At 43.8% G+C, this 24968-nt stretch overlaps 1 protein-coding gene across 3 annotated transcripts in view; it reads right to left on the bottom strand.

The window, feature by feature from the left end:
* Positions 1–209: 209 nt before the first annotated feature.
* The window catches only part of LOC141194406 (uncharacterized), a 31851-nt gene continuing 7092 nt past the window's right edge, over positions 210–24968 (bottom strand). For 2 of the 3 annotated variants that reach the window (XM_073662314.1, XM_073662313.1), the window contains exons 2-7: positions 11678–11827; positions 11447–11548; positions 11240–11363; positions 11059–11156; positions 10772–10862; positions 210–2744 (exon numbers count right to left, since the gene is read on the bottom strand). In XM_073662314.1, coding sequence (XP_073518415.1) covers positions 964–2744; positions 10772–10862; positions 11059–11156; positions 11240–11363; positions 11447–11548; positions 11678–11755 — 2274 coding nt within the window. In that variant the 5' untranslated portion in view covers positions 11756–11827 and the 3' untranslated portion in view covers positions 210–963. Of the gene's footprint in view, positions 2745–10771; positions 10863–11058; positions 11157–11239; positions 11364–11446; positions 11549–11605; positions 11828–24968 lie in introns of those variants that run through there. The other variant, XM_073662316.1, reaches the window with a different exon arrangement.

Below are 24968 nucleotides of genomic sequence, written 5' to 3' on the forward strand. Positions count from 1 at the left end.
CTGGGTAAATGTACATGGACATGGCAATAATGGAAAGCTGCTAATTGGAGTTTGCTACAATCCTCCTAATATAGCTGAACACGTAGAGGATGAAATGCTCCAACAAATTAAAAAGGCAACAAAAACAAGTCATGGTGAAAAGTGTTGGATCCCTTGAAATTGTTCCAGAAAATGAAGTAATTTTCCCAGAAAATTATTGCAATTACATGTTTTGTTATACAAGTTTATTTCCTTTGCGTGTATTGGAACAACACAAGAAAACAGAGAAAAAAAGGCAAATTGAACATAATTTCACACAAAATAGGCCGGACAAAATTGTTGGCACCTTGCCAAAATTGTAGGTAAACAACTTTGTTTCAAGCATGTGAAGCTTGTTCAAACGCAATTGTGGCAAGTAACAGGTGAGGGCAATATGAAAATCACAACTAAAACTAGATAAAAAAGGGAGAAGTTGATTCAATCTTTGCATTGTGTGCATATGTGTGCCACACTAAGCATGGAGAAAACAGAAAGAGGAGAAGAGAACGGTCTGAGGACTTGAGAACCAAAATTGTTGAAAAATATCAACAATTTCAAGGTTATAAGTCCATCTTTAGGGATAAGCATGTTCCTTTGTCCAAGGTGCGCAGCATAACCAATAAATTTACAACCCATACAGTCAAATATGGTGGAGGTTCAAAGGTGTTTTGGGGTTGTTTTGCTGCCTCTGGCACTAGGTGCCTTGCCTGTGTGCAAGACATCATGAAATCTGAAGATTAGCTTTAGTGCCTAGTGTCAGAAAGCTGGGTTTGCGTCCTAGGTCATGGGTCTTCATACTTTACTTTCCCCTAGTTGACAGTGTGTTGCAGCCTCCCCTCTGGTTCCTCAGGAGGTATGAGAAACTCCTCAATGGCTTATTAGGGAGTTAGGTCTGTGGTGCCGTTTTTAGTTGTGCAGCTAGGGCCTTTCTTGTTTGTACAGAGACTAGTTGTGTGTAGTTGCAGCATTCTCCCCTGTTTGGGTTCTCCGGTGGTTATCAAGATGCGCTTTCTGGTTAAAACATTTCCCACAATCTGAACATGAAAAAGGCTTCGTCCCTGTGTGGCTTCTCTGGTGCTTATCAAAATCAGATTTCTGGTTAAAACATTTTCCATATTCTGAACATGGAAAAGGCTTCTCCCCTGTGTGAGTTCTCTGATGTTTGATAAGAGTTGATTTGTCTGTAAAACATTTCCCACATTCTGAACATGAAAATGGCTTCTCCCCTGTAAGAGTTCTCTGATGTATATTAAGATATGATTTCTGTACAAAACATTTCCCATAATCTGAACATGAAAAAGGCTTCTCCACTGTGTGGGTTCTCTGGTGCTTAAGAAAACTAGATTTCTGGTTAAAACATTTTCCACATTCTGAACATGGAAAAGGCTTCTCCACTGTGTGAGTTCTCTCATGTTTGATAAGAGTTGATTTGTCTGTAAAACATTTCCCACATTCTGAACATGGAAAAGGCTTCTCCCCTGTGTGAGTTCTCTGATGTTTGATAAGAGTTGATTTGTCTGTAAAACATTTCCCACATTCTGAACATGGAAAAGGCTTCTCCCCTGTGTGAGTTCTCTGATGTGTGATAAGAGTTGAGTTCTGTGTAAAACATTTCCCACATTCTGAACATGAAAATGGCTTCTCCCCTGTGTGAGTTTTGTGATGTGTGATAAGATTTGAGTTCCCTGTAAAACATTTCCCACATTCTGAACATGAAAATGGCTTGTCTCCAGTGTGAGTTCTCTGATGGTTGATAAGAGTTGATTTCTCTGTAAAACATTTCCCACATTTTGAACATGTAAAAGGCTTCTCCCCTGTGTGAGTTCTCTGATGTGTGATAAGAGTTGAGTTCTGTGTAAAACATTTCCCACATTCTGAACATGAAAATGGCTTCTCCCCTGTGTGAGTTTTGTGATGTGTGATAAGATTTGAGTTCTCTGTAAAACATTTCCCACATTCTGAACATGAAAATGGCTTGTCTCCTGTGTGAGTTCTCTGATGGTTGATAAGAGTTGATTTCTCTGTAAAACATTTTCCACATTCTGAACATGGAAAAGGCTTGTCCCCTGTGTGAGTTCTCTGATGTGTGATAAGATATGATTTCTTTACAAAACATTTCCCACATTCTGAACATGAAAATGGCTTGTTTCCTGTGTGAGTTCTCTGATGGTTGATAAGAGTTGATTTCTCTGTAAAACATTTTCCACAATCTGAACATGGAAAAGGCTTGTCCCCTGTGTGGTTTCTTTGATGTGTGATAAGATGTGATTTCTGTATAAAACATTTCCCACATTCTGAACAGGAAAATGGTTTCTCCCCTGTGTGAGTTATCTCATGCCTGACAAGATTTGATTTCCGATTAAAACATCTCCCACACTTGGAGCAAGAAAATCTATTCTTGACTGTGTGAATTTTTTGATGTTTAAGAAAAGACTTTTTGAGAGGAAAACTATTTCTATATTCTGACTGTGAAAATGGCTTCTTTGCATTAGGAGCAGTTTGTTTTTTAATGCTTATTTTGTGACTATGATTTTCCTTAGTAGTCGGTAATGAATCAGAAGACAGGACGTGTTTCATAGGATCAGATGACAGATCTTTGCTGGGAAGGGATGATGGTAGATCTGGAGAAATGTCATTCACTTCAATTGTATCCTGTGGGATCTCAAGATCATCGGATTTGAAAATTGAAGATGTCAGCAGTCCGTCTGATCTCCGGGTACAATCATCTGCCAAGAATAAAACCAATTATTATTTTTTAATAAAAAATCCTTGAATTTTATATTTTTGAACATTTCTACTTAAACTGTCTGTAAAAAAAGGCAAGTTCTATAAAAAAAAAATTCACTTATTCACCAGGACAATGACCATCTAATAGAAAACCTCATAGGATGAACCAGTGGAGCGTGGTGTTCAACTGTTTGTTCATTCTGCTTCCCAAATATGGAGTAAAAGGCGCAGGCTCTGTCCAGCCACTAAGATTAGGTAGCCTGGGACCAGTAGTACCATCCAGTCTGGCGGTATGGGTGTGTGTGCTGTCCAGCTGCAGTAATCTGCTCCCTGCTTCAGCCATTTGGAAAGCACCGCACCCTACTAAAGCTGGAAGCATATTGCCGGAAGCTGCCAGATCCAGCCTTGTTCTCCTCTGGTTCAGTCCTCTGTGATCAGCTCCCGGCTTGTGTATTTGTTTCCTGTTGTGACCTCGGCCCGTTTACTGACTACTCTCGTGTCTTCTGATTTTGTACTTTCTCTGCCCTCCTGGTTGTGATCCGGCTACCTGACTATTCTTCTTCCCATCTCACTCCACAGAATAGCAGGTAACACCGTGGCCCAAGCCTAGGGGTCTCTGTGTAAGTCCAGATCCATGTAGAGGGGTTAAAGGGTGATGAGCAAAGTAATTTGTGAAATCTGTAAACAGGGTAGATAGTGACAAGCCTGTTTGTGGTAGCCATCTTTTGAGCTGCCAGGTGACCATGAACAGTGCCCCCAATACATTGTGTCTGCGAACTATTCCAGGGAAATCTGCATTCCTAATAGCTAAATGGCGCTCCTTCCCTTCTTACCCTGCCATGTGCCCAGACAGTAGTGTACAACGGTATATAGGGGATTGTCAGATTCAGGAGAAGTTGGAAAATAGTTTGTAAGGTCCATTTGTTTCCTATTATCCTTTGTGAAGAATTCCAAAATTATCACCACATAAAGTGACACACGTCAGATTTGAAAAATGGGGCCTGATTATTAACAAAAAACTGTCTGTGGGAAGGGGTTAAATCAGAGGATTACTGAAGTCAAAAACTGTGAGTATAGACAACAACACATCTACTGAAATGATCAAACTCAACAGTCTTCATCAGAGAAAAATGAGTAACTAGTGGAGAAACCTCTCTGGGGTAATTAGAGTCTGGGGCTCGGGGGCTCTTCATCATCTAAACTATCGTAAGGGACAATATTTTCTGTCAGATGATAATAATAATAATAATAATAAGTTTATTTTTATAGCGCCAACATATTCCGCAGCACTTTACAAATTTTAGGGGGGACTTATACAGACAATACAGAATAAGCATATCTCATATCGAACGGAGTGAGGGCCCTGCTCGCGAGCTTACAGTCTATGAGGAAGTGGGGGAGACACAAAAGGTAAAAAGTACATATATTGTATAATGCAGCCTTGATATACTGAATAGGATAAATAATAATACATGGACTGGTCGCCAGCCAGTATGTGTGCAGTCCTGACAGAGGCTTTTATGTGCATGGTTGGTTTGAACCCGAAGTTGAAGAAGATTTTAATATGGGGGAAAGCTGGGATGGACAGAGTGTGTTTAGGTGATACGCCAGTCTAAAGAAATGTGTTTTTAGGGTTCGCTTGAAACTGTGGGTATTGGGAATTAATCGAACTGTCCTGGGTAGTGCATTCCAGAGAATTGGCGCAGCACGCGAGAAATCTTGGAGACGGGAGTGGGAAGTTCGGATTATGGAGGATTTTAGTTTCAAGTCATTTGCAGAACGGAGGGCACGTGTAGGGTGGTAGACTGAGACAAGGGAGGAGATGTAGGGGGGTACTGAAGCATGGAGCGCTTTGTGGGTAAGCGTGATAAGTTTAAAACGAACTCTATATTGGATGGGCAACCAATGCAATGACTGGCACAGGGAAGAGGCATCTGAGTAGCGGTTGGCGAGGAATATGATCCTGGCTGCTGCGTTCAGGACGGATTGGAGAGGGGAGAGTTTAGTAAGAGGGAGACCGATTAGTAGAGCGTTGCAATAGTCAAGACGAGAATGAATAAGAGCGACAGTAAGAGTTTTTGCCGAGTCAAAGGTGAGAAAAGTCCTGATTCTTGAGATGTTTTTGAGGTGTCGATGACTTGAACGAGCGAGTGATTTGATGTGAGGAGTGAAAGAAAGATCTGAATCAAAAATGACCCCAAGACAGCGGGCTTGTAGCTGGGGAGTAATGGTTGAGCCACAAACGGAGATGGCAATATCGGGCACAGGTAGATTAATGGAGGGAGGAAAGACGAGTAGTTCAGTTTTTGACAGATTCAGTTTTAGGTAGAGGGAGGACATAATGTTAGACACAGCAGAAAGACAATCACTGGTCTTTTGTAGTAATGCAGGGGTGATGTCCGGAGCAGAGGTGTATAATTGGGTGTCATCAGCATAGAGATGGTACTGAAAACCGAATCTACTGATTGTTTGTCCAATAGGAGCGGTGTATAAGGAGAAAAGAAGGGGGCCTAGGACTGATCCTTGAGGAACCCCGACAGTAAGAGGAAGTAGGGAGGAGGAGGAGCCGGCAAAAGACACAGAGAAGGAGCGGTCAGAGAGATAAGAGGAGAACCAGGAGAGAACAGTGTCCTTGAGGCCAATAGTGCGGAGCATAGTGAGGAGGAGCTGATGATCCACAGTGTCGAATGCTGCAGAGAGATCCAGGAGAATCAGCAGGGAGTAGTGACCATTAGATTTAGCTGTTAGTAGATCATTAGAGACTTTAGTGAGGGCAGTTTCAGTAGAATGTAAAGAGCGGAAACCAGATTGTAAAGGGTCAAGAAGAGAGTTGTCTGAGAGATAGCGGATTAGACGGGAGTGGACCAGGCGTTCCAGGAGTTTAGAGATAAAGGGAAGATTGGAAACAGGTCTGTAGTTGGCCGTGCAGTTCTGGTCGAGGGATGGTTTTTTAAGTAATGGTTGTATGCTGGCGTGTTTAAAAGAAGAGGGAAAGATACCAGATGAGAGGGAAAGGTTGAAAATTTTAGTTAGGTGAGAGGTGACAGCTGGAGCAAGGGACTGAAGGAGATGTGAGGGAATAGGGTCGCTGGTGCAGGTGGTAGGGCGAGAAGATGCAAGGAGCCTGATCACTTCATCTTCCGTGACTGGTTCGAAGTCAGAAAATGAGCAAGATACAATGTGGCGGGGGGGAGCATGCATAACATTTGGGGATTGGGAGAAAATTTCCTGTCGGATATGGTCAATTTTTTCTTTGAAATAGTTAGCCAGATCGTCAGCGCTGAGGTCGGTGGTCGGGGCCTGTGCTGTTTGATTGAGGAGAGAATGAAACGTGTCAAAGAGTCGTTTAGGATTATTGGAAAGTGAGATGATGAGGTTGTTAAAGTAGGTTTGTTTGGAGAGGTGAAGGGCAGAGTTATATGTTTTCAGCATAAATTTATAGTGGAGGAAATCTTCGGGCAGATTTGATTTTCTCCACAGCCGTTCAGCGCACCTGGAGTACCTCTGGAGAAGACGTGTTTGAGGCGTGTGCCAGGGTTGTCGCCGTCTATGCCGAATTGTTCTTTGTGTAGGAGGTGCGGCTTCATCCAGGGCGCATAGCATTATTTTGTTATAATGCTTCAATGCAGATTCGGGACATGAGAGGGAGGAGATTGGGGCCAATGATGATTGCAACCTTTTTATAAATTTCTGGGTGTTAATGGCGCGTAAATTTCTATAAGTGTGGACGGTGGGAGTGTCTTGAGTAGAGTCACAGTTCTTGACAGAGAATGAAAGAAGATTATGGTCAGAGAGTGGAAGGGGAGAGTTAGTAAAGTCATGTACTGAGCAAAGCCGGGAGAAGATCAGGTCCAATGTGTTCCCGTCCTCATGTGTAGGAGAATTAGCAAGCTGTGAAAGGCCGAAGGAGGAGGTTAATGATAAAAGATGCGTGGCAGATGGGGAAAGAGGATCGCCAATTGGGATGTTAAAGTCTCCCATGATTATCGTGGGGATGTCGCAGGATAGAAAATTTGTAAGCCAGGCAGCAAAGTGATCCAGGAATTGACGGAGGGGACCTGGGGGGCGATAGACAACCGCCACTCGCAGGGAGAAGGGCCGGTAGAGTCTGACTGTGTGGGCCTCAAAGGACGGGAAGATAAGGGAGGGTACAGGGGGGGATAACCTGAAAAGTACATTTTGTTGAAAGAAGCAGACCAACACCTCCACCTGATCTGTTGTCAGGTCGCGGGGTATGAGAGAAATGTAGGCCACCATAGGAGAGAGCTGCAGCGGCGGTGGTGTCCGACTGCTGGATCCAGGTTTCAGTGAGAGCCAGAAGGTTGAGGGAATTAGAGAGGAAAAAGTCATGGATGTAAGAGAGTTTATTACAAGCTGAGCGTGCATTCCAAAGGGCACAGTTGAATGAGACAGAAGATATGCAGGGAATATTAATGAGATTAGCAGGGTTTCTGAATGTAACAGGGAAAGAGTTAGTGTTATTATTACTGGAGGGTCCTGGGTTGGGAGAAATATCACCTGCGACTAATAGAAGGAAGATACAGAGAGTGAGCAGATGATTGAGTGATTTGTGAGAGCGTTTCCTGTGTTGTATGGTGGGAATGAATGGATCTGCGTGGTATAACATTGTGAAGAGAGCATGACAACTGTACATAGGAGAAGAGAGGAGTGAGGGATTAATATGGATGAAGTGTGCCGCATTTGTGGGAGAACGGTGAATGTGGATGATTGTAGCAACCAGAGTATAAATGGTACAGATACAAATGGTGAATACTGTTTGCCAAAAAGATGACCTGGAAGCAAGTTTGTTTAATTGTCTTGCATGTCTTACCTGTCTCCTGCCCTGTCCAACTGCCATTTTCTAACTGCCAGGGCACTTTGCTAAATTATGGCACTTCGATAAAGTATGCATAAATGCTATATGCATAAATGCCCCCGCATAAATGCCTCCCCTTAACTAAGTCTCAATATATAGGGACGTATCTGCTTAGATCTGCACAGATTTAACTCATTAACAATCAATCACTAGCTTAAAAGACAACAGGAGACCATAAAGTGCAGGGAAAAAAAAAAAAAAAGACTAGTAAACTCGGCATGGATCATAAACTCTTAAAGTAAGTGTGATGACCTTTAAGTATCATGGAATAAAAAAGCTAGAGGAGTGAAAAAATATATACCAGAAATTGATAGGCTGCAGAGCATTGCATGGAGATATAATGCAGATGAGTGTCAAGAAGAAATATTAGACATTTAAAGTGAAGTTTTTTACAATACTGCAGAGCTGAGGGGTCTTAAATTTAGATCTCGGGCATTTGGAAGAGGCAATGGAGATCTTTTTAAAAGACGACAAGGGGGTTACAGACACACATAAGTGAGGCCGGCCGATCCCACCACAATCAGACTATCATACAGAATGAACTTGTAAAAAAAAGAAAGAATATATAAACATGTAACATCCCCAACAACAACGTAAGTATGAAGGGAGAAATCCAACACTAAACTGGAGTCGCACTCATTTATGGTGGACCATTGGAGGTATGATGAGTCCTGACTAGAAGAGTAGAGAAAGTATTAGTGCCCCCATTTCAGGAGAGATTGTGCAGGAATCTGAATTCTTTAGGATTGAAAACATAATGGAATTTATGACGTGGAGTGAATCCATGAAACCAGGGCTCGAGCCATGCCACCACATCTCCTGCAGGCGTGAATAGATGTATATTACAGCCATCAGCCACGCACAGCTTAGAGATACAGTTAGGTCCATATATATTTGGACAGAGACAACATTACCACAATGAATTTTAAACAAAACAATTCAGATGCAGTTGAAGTTCAGACTTTCAGCTTTCATTTGAGGGTATCCACATTAAAATTGGATGAAGGGTTTAGGAGTTTCAGCTCCTTAACATGTGCCACCCTGTTTTTAAAGGGACCAATAGTAATTGGACAGATTAAATAATTGTAAATAAAATGTTCATTTCTAGTACTTGGTTGAAAACTCTTTTTTGGCAATGACTGCCTGAAGTCTTGAACATCACTAGACGCTGTGTTTCCTCCTTTTGATGCTCTGCCAGGCCTTCACTGCGGTGGTTTTCAGTTGCTGTTTGTTTGTTGGCCTTTCTGTCTGAAGTTTAGTCTTTAACAAGTGAAATGCATGCTCAATTGGTTTGAGATCAGGTGACTGACTTGGCCATTCAAGAATATTCCACTTCTTTACTTTAATAAACTCCTGGGTTGCTTTGGCTTTATGTTTTGGGTCATTGTCCATCTGTAGTATGAAACGACGACCAATCAGTTTGGCTGCATTCAGCTGGATCTGAGCAGACAGTATGGCTCTGAATACATCAGAATTCATCCGGCTGCTTCTGTCCTGTGTCACATCATCAATAAACACTAGTGACCCAGTGCCACTGGCAGCCATGCATGCCCAAGCCATCACACTGCCTCCGCCGTGTTTTACAGATGATGTGGTATGCTTTGGATTATGAGCTGTACCACGCCTTCGCCATACTTTTCTCTTTCCATCATTCTGGTAGAGGTTGATCTTGGTTTCATCTGTCCAAAGAATGTTCTTCCAGAACTGTGCTGGCTTTTTTAGATGTTTTTTAGCAAAGTCCAGTCTAGCCTTTTTATTCTTGATGCTTATGAGTGGCTTGCACCGTGCAGTGAACCCTCTGTATTTACTTTCATGCAGTCTTCTCTTTATGGTAGATTTGGATATTGATACGCCTACCTCCTGGAGAGTGTTGTTCACTTGGTTGGCTGTTGTGAAAGGGTCTCTTCACCATGGAGATTATTCTGCGATCATCCACCACTGTTGTCTTCCGTGGGCGCCCAGGTCTTTTTGCATTGATGAGTTCACCAGTGCTTTCTTTCTTTCTCAGGATGTACCAAACTATAGATTTTGCCACTCCTAATATTGTAGCAATTTCTCGGATGTTTTTTTTCTGTTTTTGCAGCTTAAGGATGGCTTGTTTCACCAGCATGGAGAGCTCCTTTGACAGCATGTTTACTTCACAGCAAAACCTTCCAAATGCAAGCACCACATCTCAAATCAACTCCAGGCCTTTTATCTGCTTAATTGAGAATGACATAACGAAGGGATTGCCCACACCTGTCCATGAAATAGCCTTGGAGTCAACTGTCCAATTACTTTTGGTCCCTTTAAAAACAGGGTGGCACATGTTAAGGAGCTGAAACTCCTAAACCCTTCATCCAATTTTAATGTGGATCCCCTCAAATGAAAGCTGAAAGTCTGAACTTCAAGTGCATCTGAATTGTTTTGTTTAAAATTCATTGTGGTAATGTCTAGAACCAAAATTAGAAAAATGTTGTCTCAGTCTAAATATATATGGACCTAACTGTATATCATGGCACAGGTGTAATGTTTTTTATGTAGTTTATCAAAATCCTGTTTGAAGTTAGTTGGTTTAAAAAGAAATTGAAAAGTCGGGATAAAGGGAAACTCTGTTGTTATTGTACAGAAATTCACACTTGTCCCTCACTGCACATTTAATGTTATCGATCAAAAAAGCAAACTTTGGTCAGAAAGACTGGACCTGGTCTTGTAGGCACCATACAAGCACATTCAGAAGCACAGAAGGGAGAGAAGGTAGATTCATCCAATAAGATATCAGGGATCTAGGAAGCCAACAGCATCATCACCCTCCGCTTTCTCTTACAGGCCCATCAGAATATTTTTCTTCAAGTGATTTTCTCACTTGTCAGCACTTTCTACGTACGCTGTCATTTGGCTTTGTAGTTTACAGACCTGGGCAGGTAACGGTCAGCGTCTACTAATCCAAGGGGGTAGGTGGATCCTCCAGGTTGTAAGTTCTATAGAAAAGGCTTTTACAACTACACAAAGTAAATTGAATATTTTCGGACGGAGGAGAATGTTGTGGTCTAGCGGCAAAATGGTGATCACAAGATTGTGATACGGCCGGACTACACGACTGATAAAGCAGCCACAGCCGGTGACTGAGAAGAATCTGTGACTACTCTGCATTTAGTGGTCACTACTCACCTGGGTAGTCATATGTAGGAATCTCCTCTTTACACCGCTTATCACCCCTCACATATGTCTCTGTAGTATTAATATGGGTCAGATCTTCACCCTGAAACAAATATTGTAAAAGTCACAGACAGATGGAGAAGTCCCATCTATGATCAGCTCTAATCCTGCCATCTCCAACGTTCTCATTACACAAGTATAAAACATAATAATGGTGGATAAAACAAGACTGAATACATGACTTTTACAGCCGTCTACACATCATAGGGGAAATCTCATGACATCTTCTCTCCATCTACCTGATGATCCTGAGGAACATTGGGATCTTCTTGTTTACAGTCCTGTGGAAGAAGAGGAAGGGGACATCTCTCTGGTCTTGTCCTCTTACTGGATAGATCTGGAGGAAACACATACAGGGACTGAATTCATTCTTTACATACAGATAATTATAGGTCGTGTGGATTTAGTCCTGTCTATTACCTGGTGATGTGAGGGGCTGAGGAACCTCCATCATGATGTCCTTGTACAGATCTTTGCGTCCTTCTAAATACTCCCACTCCTCCATGGAGAAATAGACGGCGACATCCTGACACCTTATAGGAACCTGACACATACAATGATACAGTCATCTCCCCGATCCCTTCATAGTGTTACTGTATAATGTCCCAGCATTCCCAGCAGTGTCACCTCTCCAGTCAGCAGCTCAATCATCTTGTAGGCGAGTTCTAGGATCTGGTCATTGATGTCCTCATGTATCAGGGGGTGAGGTGGAGGCCCTGTGATTAATCTCTGGTTATGGAGAGACACATTAATAAATCTCACTACAGACATTTCCAGAGTCCTCACCTCTCCAGTTCTGTCCATCTGTTATTCCCATAGATAAGAATGATGTAATGTGACGTCATCAGAATCTCTCACCTCTCCAGTAAGCCGGAAGAGGATCTCTAGTGTGAGGTGTAATATCCTCTCTGCCATCTTGTCTCTGTCCATATCCATCTTTGATAGGTAAATCAGGAAAATTTTCTTATATAGACGATCTTCACTGAGAGGATCCGGTATTGTAGAGACCTGAACGAGAAGAAGATGAGCCGATGTAACATCATAAAAATCCTGTGTAATAATACAATTACTGGAGATAATAAGGGAAACATATGAGGAGATTTATTTTTTTTTATTTAGTTTTTTCTTTACATCTAGTAATAAAACCTATATATTTTAGGCCACAGACAACAATCAATTTCTTCCTCAAAGTCTGCAGCTGAATATGTTTCTCGTAGACTCATCTTCCATAACGCTAATTCTCGTTTCATTTTCTGTCACTGGAATTGGCATTAGCAGTACTGCAGGAGATATTTATTTCACGTGACATGAGAAATAACTACTTCATGATGAGGAAACATCTTCTACTACAGCTCTAAAACCATATTTGGAGACAGTCCGTCACTGACTACATCACCACTGGCCGTCTGTATGAATGTTTCCAGTCTTCCCCGAACTGTAATCTTCTATCAAGTTAGATCTCAGGTCTGATTCACACACAGAAGTTTGAGGCTTTTATAAAAGCTGTTTTGTTTTCACAAATGCCGCAGACAGAAATTATTTGATACTAAAGTCTACATGTACAGTGTTATTATGGGTTTCATTTCTAGCCTTAGGCTTTCCTATATTACAAGAAAAAAAACAGAAAAAAAGCAGATATTAAAAGGTTTGAAAAGAAAATTTGCACCAACAATTCTTGTAAAAAGAAAAAACATGCAAAAAGTAGAAGACACATTTTGTAATTTTTTAACATGTTATGAACTCTTTTGGGCACCAGAACATAGATGTACACCTCAGGGATGGCACAGGTGCGGCTGCAATAAAATCCCTGGCACTTTAACCACTTGCTCCTGCAAAAAGCAAACATGGCATCTAAGAAGGTGTGACAGAGTTCAGCTGAATGCCCTCCTCTCCCAAGTACTGGGCCTGTAATGTACAAAAGTCTATTAGGCCGGGCCAGAGGCAACGTTCCATAACTTACTTTTTAACGCCTCCATAAACATTAGACTAAAGTTACATGGAAGCACTGATTTTGGTCGACTATATAATGTATTTGGGGACCTCCCTACAGATGCAGTCAGTCATACAAACCACAGGAAAGCTGGAATATTTGTGTATGGGGGAGTCTGGAGAGATAGCTGTCTGCCAAATGATCGTTCAGCCAACACTTATCTCATGTGTATGGGGCAGTTAGTATTACACTGTCAGGCAGTGATAATACACGGCACTACAGTAGTACAGTGCATCACCTGAGCAATCAAAGGCTTCTGTGTTGTATGATCGCACTAATGAGAGTTATTTTAAAAAGTTTATAAAAAAGGTTTAAAAAAGTTTTAAAGTGAAAATATCACAGTTTTAGCAAAAATAAATATTTGTCACTATAAGGAAAACATGCATATAATGAGAAAATGGAGAGGGAGGTCGGCTCACTGTTTATTTAATGCACCTTGTCTGAAGAATACAGCATGAGCCGCCCTGGTCAGGGACTGTGAAGACCCAGGGTCTTCTGTCGGCGTAACGCTACTCAAACAACATAGGGTGATGGTAAAACTTTAGAGTGAGTGGCAATACTTTATTGAACCACAAAGTGGACATTAAACATACAGAACAGTCCAGCAAATACCTAAGATGGTACATTACACAGTCTCATCCTTCCATCTCCGCCCGCCTGGGATAGAACAGCTGCGAATTTGGAGACTTCCAGGGCCTACTACCTCAACCAGTGGCCCTCCGCTTCTGGCTGGCCCCCACAGAGAGAAGGTAGCGGCAAGCTTAGGAAGTCAACAGTCCATCGAGGTACAAGACCAGGAGACCCGATGGTCCCATCCTGACCTCTCCGAGAGTTTCCATGGGACCAGACGACCGGTGGGTGCCTCCTGGCAACTCCAAATGTCTCCATGGGTTCTAGGTGACCGGTGGGTCCCTCCTAGTAACACCAAAACAGCATATCCATGGGGCCAAGTGACTTTTCCGTCCTCTCCTGGACTTCTCAAAAGTATCCATGGTCTCTCTGATGGTTAATGGAGCAGATCTGAAACTTTCCAGTGAGGGCTGATACCCTTAGACTAGAATCATGTAGAATACAAATCTGTGTCTCTTTAGATGCCATGCAATCCATCTACTTTCCTGAAGGATGTCTCCCATTCTCCTTCCAAAGTCCTTCTGATGTTCCGTGATTCTCTGTCCCAAATTTCATTCTGTCTACAGCACTACAGACACCCCTGTTTATATTTACATCTGTGTGAGGTCATAAAGCCCAGGTAAAGGTGCAGGTATCACCTATCATTGTTTGAGCTAATCTATTTACATAGTTGGTATCACAGGGGCTGTTGTAGATAAACTTTCAGCTGACTTAGTACAATTTGTCATTAGCACAGTAAGCATGATTGCTTCCAAACGAATAGAATTCAGCATTCAGGGTTATACAAATGCTATGACCTTTTTGATCAGCAAGAGAAATACAGCCCCTGACGAAGCTACTGTAGTAGCGATATGCGTAGGGCTTACCTCTCTGCAGTGGACTCCCTCCATAGGTATCTATGCCTGCCCTACGTGTATCGCTACTACAGTAGCTTCGTCAGGGGTCGTATGTTTTTTAACCACTTGTGTGTCCCTACATGAAATAAAGTTGCTATTGTATTTATTATTTGTAGTAATTCTTATTATTTTTGGATGTGCATTATCTCACTGTGCAAGCTTTTCTCTACCTACTTCTTTATGTGCTTTGTTGCACAGTTACCATTGCACCCCGTATCATATTTCAGTGATTTAGATTGTGTGGTGCCGACTGCCAAATATCTTAATAGATTAATGTCTTCTAATACATTTTTTTAGCGGACCTGACGAGCATCCCACGTATTGTAGTTAACTCTCTATACACTCTATTAAATAAATGACCCCCTATAGTGTTACAATTGATGAAATTGAGTATTGGAAATTGGTGTACCATTAGGTTTTCTTCAAATGTGTTGGTTTTATTAACATAGTTGCATGCTTTACAGGGTGTATGGCCACATTTAAAAAACCCCTTATAGGATAACCAAGTTACATTGTGCTTGATATTTGTTTCTTGCTTATTCCGACTGGTGTAGAAGCCTTTTTGGATCCAAAGCTCAAACAAAATATGCAAAAGAATTTACAAAGTCTGGAGGATGCCATCTCAGACATCAAAAAAACTACGTTTGAGAGAGATATCAAAGACTACGAGTCAAATTCAATTTACACATGGAAATGAAACAAACCAGGAGCTACTGTTCTGAAATACAGGTCACACAATAAATTCAAAGGAAATAGAGGAGAGCGGAGGTCAGCTTCACAAATCCTAATGTGTCCATGGGTTCCTCTAATTATAATTCTCTGAGGACTTATCTGATGCATCAGTGGGATCAACTAAAGAAAGATGGAACAAAAATAAATTCTCAAGAACGTCCCACAATCCAGCACAAAACAACAGGCGGGCAGAAAGCTCAAACGTGCCCGGACATGTGCGTTCCATGCCGGAGGGCATCATGGTCTCCTATCTGCGCATGCGCATGTCCGGAAGCAGGCGTTCCACGCCGGATCGCATATGGTAATGGATTGCATACCACCAACATAGAAAAATCCTATCTCTGAGATCAGCATCATGGGAGACTAAAAACAAGTACTGCACATCCTCCCATCATGTAATAGGCATGTAGATCTACTTTATCACTACAAAAATATGGGATGGTGGCCCACAGTATATTCCTAAATGGTCAAATTTGACCTCTATTGCACAATTGGAGGTACACAGGGATCACCACACTTGTCAATGACGAAATAGTATGAGTGGAATATAATTGATAAGTAATAATTCTGATATAGAAGCTCAGATATCTAGGTGAAGTACAACAATATGTGAACCCTATTCACAGGGAACTGACTAGCAATGGGTAGAGCATAAAATCCAAAAATATAATCCAGAATGGGGCTGTATTCACACAAAACAGGCATAGGAAATTTGCTCATTGAGTCCCTTAGGGGCTGGTGAATCCAGTCTAACAATCCACTCACTTTCCTTTCAGAGGATACATCTATTGTGATCACCTCCTCTCACATTGGGTTTAAGCACCACAATGATACAAAAGGAGAGGTCTCCGGTTTCACCTCGATGTGCACTGTTCATGTGTCTCACTAATGGGATCTCCCGACCATGGCATATATTGCCCAAATGCTCCCCTGCTCTCCTCCTAGACTCCCTCTTGATCTTGTCTACATATTCTAGGGGGCAGGTGCATGTGGCCATATATACTTGTCCTGAAGTTTTACAGTTGGAATAATCCCACTGGAAAAAGATTTTAACCATGGAGGAACTTGAGAAAGATTTACATGGTCTCATCCAATTACATATACAACATTTCCAGATCTAAAGAAACCGCAGATTCTTCTATCTAGCCAAGTCCCCTTGGGTGCAGTTTTTTTATAGAAACTGTGCATGGTGACTAATTGACCAACCCTTTCTGAAAGTTATTGTGGGAGTAGATTCCACAGCACCCTCAGGTCCGGGTCGACCACAAGTATATCCCAGTGTTTTCTGAGGATATGAAAGATACGGTCACTCTGTTTGTCATACGTTTTTCTTACTCGTGTAGTCCAATCTTCTTCTTGGTCTCTTGGATTGGTATGCAGGAGTGTCTCTCTCTCCCATTTTTCTGCAAACGATGATGCGGAATCGAAAATGTACCATGAGTACCCTTTATCCCTTAATCTGGTGTTCAGGTCTATTGCCTGTATATTAAAATCTGTGACATTCGAGCAGTACCTTCTCAACCATAAAAATTGGCCCTTGGGTTTTCCTCTTTGTATGGGGATGGGAGTGGTGGTTATCACACTTCAATAGTTTATTAGTGCTTGAAAGTTTATGGTAGATGAGTGTCTCTAGGGTCCCATTTCAATCTTTCTTGATCAGTACATACAGGAACGGCAACTGGTAATAATTGGTGTTGGTCTGCTCCTTTAAATAAAATGTACTTTTCAGGTTATCCCCCCAGCACCCTCACTTATCTTCCCTTCTTTTGAGGCCCACAGAGTGAGACTCTACCGGCCCTTCTCCCTGCGAGTGGCGGTTGTCTATCGCCCTCCCGTCCCCTCCCATCAGTTTGTGGATCATTTTGCCACTTGGCTTCCAAACTTTCTATGCTATGACATCCTCACCCTCATCATGGGAGACTTTAACATCCCAATTGGCGATTCCGTCTCCCCATCTGCCACTCATCTTTTATCGCTAACTTCCTCCTTCGGCCTTTCACAGCTTACTAATTCTCCTACACATGAAAATGGAAATACTCTTGACCTGATCTTCGCTCGGCTCTGTTTAATACATGACTTTACTAACGCTCCTCTACCGATCTCTGATCACAACCTTCTTTCATTCTCTGTCAAGAACAGTCACCCTGCTCAAGACACCCCCACTTTCCCCACCTATAGAAATATATAATCCATTAACACCCAGAAATTTATGAAAACGTTGCAAACATCATTGGTCTCAATCTCCTCCCTCTCATGTCCTGACTCTGCACTGAAGCATTATAACGAGATATTGCTATGCGCCCTGGATGAAGCCGCACGCTGCACCTCCTACACAGAGTACAACTCGGCACAAACGGCGACAACCCTGGCACACGCTGTAAACATGTCTTCTCCAGCGGTGCTCCAGGTGCGCTGAACGGCTGTGGAGAAAATCTAATCTGGCCGAAGATTTCCTCCATTATAAATTCATGCTTAAAACCTATAACTCCGCCCTTCACCTCTCCAAACAATCCTACTTTAACAACCTCATCATCTCACGGCCCAATAAGCCAAAACACCTGTTTGACACTTTTCACTCTCTCCTTAATCAAACAGCTTAAGGCCCGACCACCGACCTCAGCGCTTACGATCTGGCCAATTATTTCAAAGAAAAAATTGACCATACAGACAGGAAATTTTCTCCTAATCCCCAAATGTTATGCATGCTCCCCCCTCCCACACTGCATCTTGCTCATTTTCTGATTTTGAACCAGTCATGGAAGAAGTGACAAGGCTCCTTGCTTCCCCTAGCTCTACCACCTGCACCAGTGACCCTATTCCCTCACATCTCCTTCAGTCCCTTTCTCCAGCTGTCACCACTCACCTAACTAAAATATTCAACCTCTACCTCTCATCTGGTATTTTCCCCTCCTTTTTTAAACACGCCAACATACATCCATTACTTAAAAAAACATCCCTCGACCAGAACTGCACGGCCAACTACAGACCTGTTTCCAATCTTCCTTTTATCTCTAAACTCCTGGAACGCCTGGTCTACTCCTGTCTAATACTCTATTTCTCAGATAACTCCCTTCTTGACCCTTTACATTCTACTGAAACAGCACTCACTAAAGTCTCTAATGATCTACTAACAGCAAAATCTAATGGTCACTACTCCCTGCTGATTCTCCTGGATCTCTCTGCAGCATTCGACACTGTGGATCTACCTCTTTGACCGCTCCTTCACTGTATCTTTTGCTGGCTCCTCTTCCTCTCACCTTCCCCTTATTGTCGGGGTTCCTCAAGGATCAGTCCTAGGCCCCCTTCTTTTTTCCTTATATACCGCTTCTATTGGACAAACAATCAGCAGATTCGGTTTTCAGTACCATGTCTAAGCTGATGAAACCCAATTATACACCTCTTCTCCAAACAACACCCCTGCATTATTACAAAATACCAGTGATTGTCTTTCCGCCGTCTCGAACACTATGTCCTCCCTCTATTTAAAACTGAATCTGTCAAAAACTGAACTACTCATATTTCCTCCCTCCACTAACCTACCTGTGCCCAATATTGCCACTTCAGTTTGTGGCTCCACCATTACTCCCCAGCAACCAGCAACAAGCCCACTTGTTGGTCTTGGGGTCATACTCGATTCAGATCTTTCCTTCACTCCTCACATCAAATCACTCGCTCGTTCGTGTCATCTACACCTCAAAAACATCTCTAGAATCAGAAATTTTCTTACCTTTGACTCATCAAAAATTCTTACTGTAGCTCTTATTCATTCTCGTCTAGACTATTGCAACTCTTTACTAATTGGTCTCCCTCTTTCTAAACTTTCCCCTCTCCAATCCATCCTGATCGCAGCAGCCAGGATCATATTACTCACCAACTAATACGCCGATGCCTCTTCCCTGAGCCAGTCATTGCACTGGTTACCCATCCAATACAGAGTTCAATATAAACTTATCACTCTCACCCACAAAGCGCTCCACGATTCAGCACCGCCCTACATCTCCTCCCTCATCTCAGTCTACCACCCTTCAAGTGCCCTCCGTTCTGCCAATGACTTAAAATTAAAATCCTCCATAATCCGAACCTCCCGCTCCCGTCTCCAAGATTTCTCACGTGTTGCACCAATTCTTTGGAATGCACTACCCAGGACAATTCGATTAATCCCAATACCCAAAGTTTTAAGCGTGCCATAAAAACCCATTTCTTTAGACTGACCTATCACCTCAACACACTCATCTAACTGTCCCAGTTTGGCCCATATTAAAATTTTCTTCACAATCATGCTCATACCATCCATGCACTGATTAGCCTCAGTCTGTACAGTACACATACTGGCTGGCGGCCAGTTCATGTAGTGTTATGTACTTACCCTATTTAGTATAGTAAGGCTGTATTATAGAATATATATACATTGTAAGGCAGCGCTACTTATTATCCTGGGGGATACTCGCTTCGCTGCGTCAATTTACAAACACACCAGCCATATTTTTCGGTATTTCTCAACTCAGCAGTTTATTAACTCCATAAACTGCTGATCACTCAGTACATCTTAGTGGCTCACCGACACACTGATAAAGTCCACGAGCCCAAGTGGCAGACCGGCCCACTTGGCTCCAATTACAGCCTTCCGCAAGGTAGTACTAAACAATGTCCATGCAAATGTCCATAACACAAGAGTATTACCTTTTGCCGGCTTCAGCTGTAATAGTCCATTTCATAGGCCACCACTGTGGCTTCACGGCTTACCACACGTGGTCTCCAGCCGTTACTCCCGTCCAAGGCTTACTGGCTTATTACATATATCATACCCAGGCTTCACCCTCCAGGACGCTTGTGTGGCACTCCGAGGCTTACTGGCATCCCCCACACTCTCACAGAGGGATCCAGGCTTCACCTCCACCGGAGTCCACCAGGCCTCTCGTGTGGCACTCCGAGGCTTACTGGCATCCCACACACTCTCACAGAGGGATCCAGGCTTCACCTCCACCGGAGTCCACCAGGCCTCACACGAGCAGGGTTCCCCCACACACACACACACACACACACACACACACACACACACACACACACACACACACACACACACACACACACACACAGGGAACAGCCTCGTGCCTGACACACGGTGCCCACACAGGAGCTCCCAACACACAGGAACTCCTACACACCGGAACACACCTGTCACAAATCACACAGGGTTTATATATACTGCAGCACACACACACACTCACAGATAGGACCTTAACTGTGTGCATAAGGACCTGTGTGATGTCACGGTCATGTGACCAGTCAGTTAAAGGGGAAGGTACATGGTCATTCAAACACACTGAACCATTAAAGGGATGTCTGCTACATCACAACATTTTACCTTTGTGTCTCCCCTATTTCCTTATAGACTGTAAGCTTGCGACCCTCACTCCTTTTAACATCTGAGTTAAGCTTATTCTGTAAAGTCTGTATTGTCGGTATAAGCCGCCCCTAAAATTGTAAAGTGCTGTGGAATAAGTTGGCGCTAAAAAAATAAAAATTATTATTATAATTAAATTCAGATGTAAATCTAAAGCCCACTCTACTGATGTTCAGTTCCCCGACAAATTAAAAAGATTGTTCAGTCGTCCCCGACCAGATGACAAAAATGTAGTCAATATATTTGTACCATAACCCAGTATATGGATGCCACCACTTATAATCATCAAAGAATATTATGTTTTCCTCCCACCAGTCCAGGGATAAGTTAGCACATGAGGGGGCACAGGGGTCCCCCATCGCAGTACCCCTGAGCTGGAGGAAGTACTTCCTGTCAAAAAGAAAGAAGTTATGAGTAAGAGTGAATTTTAGAAGATCTTTCATGAAGTCATTATGTCTGCTACACTGTATTGATCTCGATTTAAAGAAATGTCTTATTCCTCTGATACCATCCTCAGGCCGTATATTACTGTACAAAGCCTCGATATCTAGTAAGGCCGGCTGCTCCCCTACATGCATGTATACATGCTCGAGGGTCTACATGGAGGGGAGCAGGCAAAGGGAAAACCAACTGCAGAGGGATTATTCCAACTGTAAAACCTCAGGCGGTACTGTGGGGGCATCATACATCCTGCATAAGGGGCATAATGGGGGCATTACATTGTGTGGGGCATCATACATACAGTATAAGGGGCATAATGGGGGCATTACACTGTGTGGGGGCATCATACATGCTGCATAAGGGGAATAATGGGGGCATTACACTGTGGGGGGCATCATACATCCTGCATAAGGAGCATAATGGGGGCATTACACTGTGTGGGGGCATCATACATACTGCATAAGGGGCATTACACTGTGTAGGGGCATCATACATACTGCATAAGGGGCATAATGGGGGCATTACACTGTGTGGGGGCATCATACATACTCCATAAGAGGCATAATGGGGGCATTACACTGTGTGGGGGCCATCATACATACTGCATAAGGGGCATAATGGGGGCATTACACTGTGTGGGGGCATCATACATACTGCATAAGGGGCATAATGGGGGCATTACACTGTGTGGGGCATCATACATCCTGCATAAGGGGCATAATGGGGGCATTACACTGTGTGGGGGCATCATACATCCTGCATAAGGGGCATTACACTGTGTGGGGGCATCATACATCCTGTATAATGCGCATAATGGGGGCATTACACTGTGTGGGGGCATCATACATCCTGCATAAGGGGTATAATGGGGGCATTACACTGTGTGGGGGCATCATACACCCTGCATAAGGGGTATAATGGGGGCATTACACTGTGTGGGGCATCATACATACTGCATAAGGGGCATAATGAGGGCATAACACTGTGTGGGGGCATCATACATACTGCATAAGGGGCATAATGGGGGCATTACACTGTGTGGGGGCATCATACATACTGTATAAGGGGCATAATGGGGGCATTACACTGTGTGGGGGCATCATACATCCTGCATAAGAGGCATAATGGGGGCATTACACTATGTGGGGGGCATCATACATCCTGCATAAGGGGCATAATGGGGGCATTACACTGTGTGGGGGGCATCATACATCCTGTATAAGGGGCATAATGGGGGCATTACACTGTCTAGGGGCATCATACATCCAGCATAAGGGGCATAATGGGGGCATTACACTGTGTGTGGGCATCATACATCCTGCATAAGGGGCATAATGGGGACATTACACTATGTGGGGGGCAGCATACATCCTGCATAAGGGGCATAATGGGGGCATTACACTGTCTAGGGGCATCATACATCCAGCATAAGGGGCATAATGGGGGCATTACACTGTGGGGGGCATCATACATCCTGCATGAGGGGCATAATGGGGGCATTACACTGTGTGGGGGGCATCATACATCCTGCATAAGGGGCATAATGGGGGCATTACACTGTGTGGGGGCATCATACATCCTGTATAAGGGGCATAATGGGGGCATTACACTGTGTGGGGGCATCATACATCCTGCATAAGGGGCATAATGGGGGCATTACACTGTGTGGGGGCCATCATACATCCTGCATAAGGGGCATAATGGGGGCATCATACATCCTGCATAAGGGGCATAATGGGGGCATCATACATCCTGCATAAGGGGAATAATGGGGGCATTACACTGTGTGGGGGCATCATACATCCTGCATAAGGGGCATAATGGGGGCATTACACTGTGTGGGGGCATCATACATCCTGCATATGGGGCATAATGGGGGCATTACACTGTGTGGGGGCATCATACATCCTGCATAAGGGGCATCATACATCCTGCATAAGGGGCAAATTGTGGGCATCATACATCCTGCATAAGGGGAATAATGGGGGCATTACACTGTGTGGGGGCATCATACATCCTGCATAAGGGGCATAATGGGGGCATTACACTGTGTGGGGGCATCATACATCCTGCATAAGGGGCATAATGGGGGCATTACACTGTGGGGGCATCATACATCCTGCATAAGGGGCATAATGGGGGCATTACACTGTGTGGGGGCATCATACATCCTGCATAAGGGGTATAATGGGGGCATTACACTGTGTGGGGGAATCATACATCCTGCATAAGGGGCATAATGGGGGCATTACACTGTGTGGGGGCATCATACATTCTGCATAAGGGGCATAATGGGGGCATTACACTGTGGGGGCATCATACATCCTGCATAAGGGGCATAATGGGGGCATTACACTGTGTGGGGGCATCATACATACTGCATAAGGGGTATAATGGGGGCATTACACTGTGGGGGCATCATACATCCTGCATAAGGGGCATAATGGGGGCATCATACATCCTGCATAAGGGGCATAATGGGGGCATTACACTGTGTGGGGGAATCATACATCCTGCATAAGGGGCATAATGGGGGCATTACACTGTGTGGGGGCATCATACATACTGTATAAGGGGCATAATGGGGGTATTACACTGTGTGGGGGCATCATACATCCTGCATAAGGGGCATAATGGGGGCATTACACTATGTGGGGGCATCATACATCCTGCATAAGGGGCATAATGGGGGCATTACACTGTGTGGGGGCATCATACATACTGTATAAGGGGCATAATGGGGGTATTACACTGTGTGGGGGCATCATACATCCTGCATAAGGGGTATAATGGGGGCATTACACTATGTGGGGGCATCATACATCCTGCATAAGGGGCATAATGGGGGCATTACACTGTGTGGGGGAATCATACATCCTGCATAAGGGGCATAATGGGGGCATTACACTGTGTGGGGGCATCATACATACTGTATAAGGGGCATAATGGGGGTATTACACTGTGTGGGGGGCATCATACATTCTGCATAAGGGGCATAATGGGGGCATTACACTGTGGGGGCATCATACATCCTGCATAAGGGGCATAATGGGGGCATTACACTGTGTGGGGGCATAATACATCCTGCATAAGGGGTATAATGGGGGCACTACACTGTGTGGGGGAATCATACATCCTGCATAAGGGGCATAATGGGGGCATTACACTGTGTGGGGGGCATCATACATTCTGCATAAGGGGCATAATGGGGGCATTACACTGTGGGGGCATCATACATCCTGCATAAGGGGCATAATGGGGGCATTACACTGTGTGGGGGGCATCATACATTCTGCATAAGGGGCATAATGGGGGCATTACACTGTGGGGGCATCATACATCCTGCATAAGGGGCATAATGGGGGCATTACACTGTGTGGGGGCATCATACATACTGCATAAGGGGTATAATGGGGGCATTACACTGTGGGGGCATCATACATCCTGCATAAGGGGCATAATGGGGGCATCATACATCCTGCATAAGGGGCATAATGGGGGCATTACACTGTGTGGGGGAATCATACATCCTGCATAAGGGGCATAATGGGGGCATTACACTGTGTGGGGGCATCATACATCCTGCATAAGGGGCATAATGGGGGTATTACACTGTGTGGGGGCATCATACATCCTGCATAAGGGGCATAATGGGGGCATTACACTATGTGGGGGCATCATACATCCTGCATAAGGGGCATAATGGGGGCATTACACTGTGGGGGCATCATACATCCTGCATAAGGGGCATAATGGGGGCATTACACTGTGTGGGGGGCATCATACATTCTGCATAAGGGGCATAATGGGGGCATTACACTGTGGGGGCATCATACATCCTGCATAAGGGGCATAATGGGGGCATTACACTGTGTGGGGGCATCATACATACTGCATAAGGGGTATAATGGGGGCATTACACTGTGGGGGCATCATACATCCTGCATAAGGGGCATAATGGGGGCATCATACATCCTGCATAAGGGGCATAATGGGGGCATTACACTGTGTGGGGGAATCATACATCCTGCATAAGGGGCATAATGGGGGCATTAC

Source organism: Phyllobates terribilis, unplaced genomic scaffold (genome assembly GCF_046119375.1).
Source record: "Phyllobates terribilis strain yellow unplaced genomic scaffold, ASM4611937v1 Scaffold_70__1_contigs__length_7381418, whole genome shotgun sequence".
Lineage (NCBI taxonomy): Eukaryota > Metazoa > Chordata > Amphibia > Anura > Dendrobatidae > Phyllobates > Phyllobates terribilis.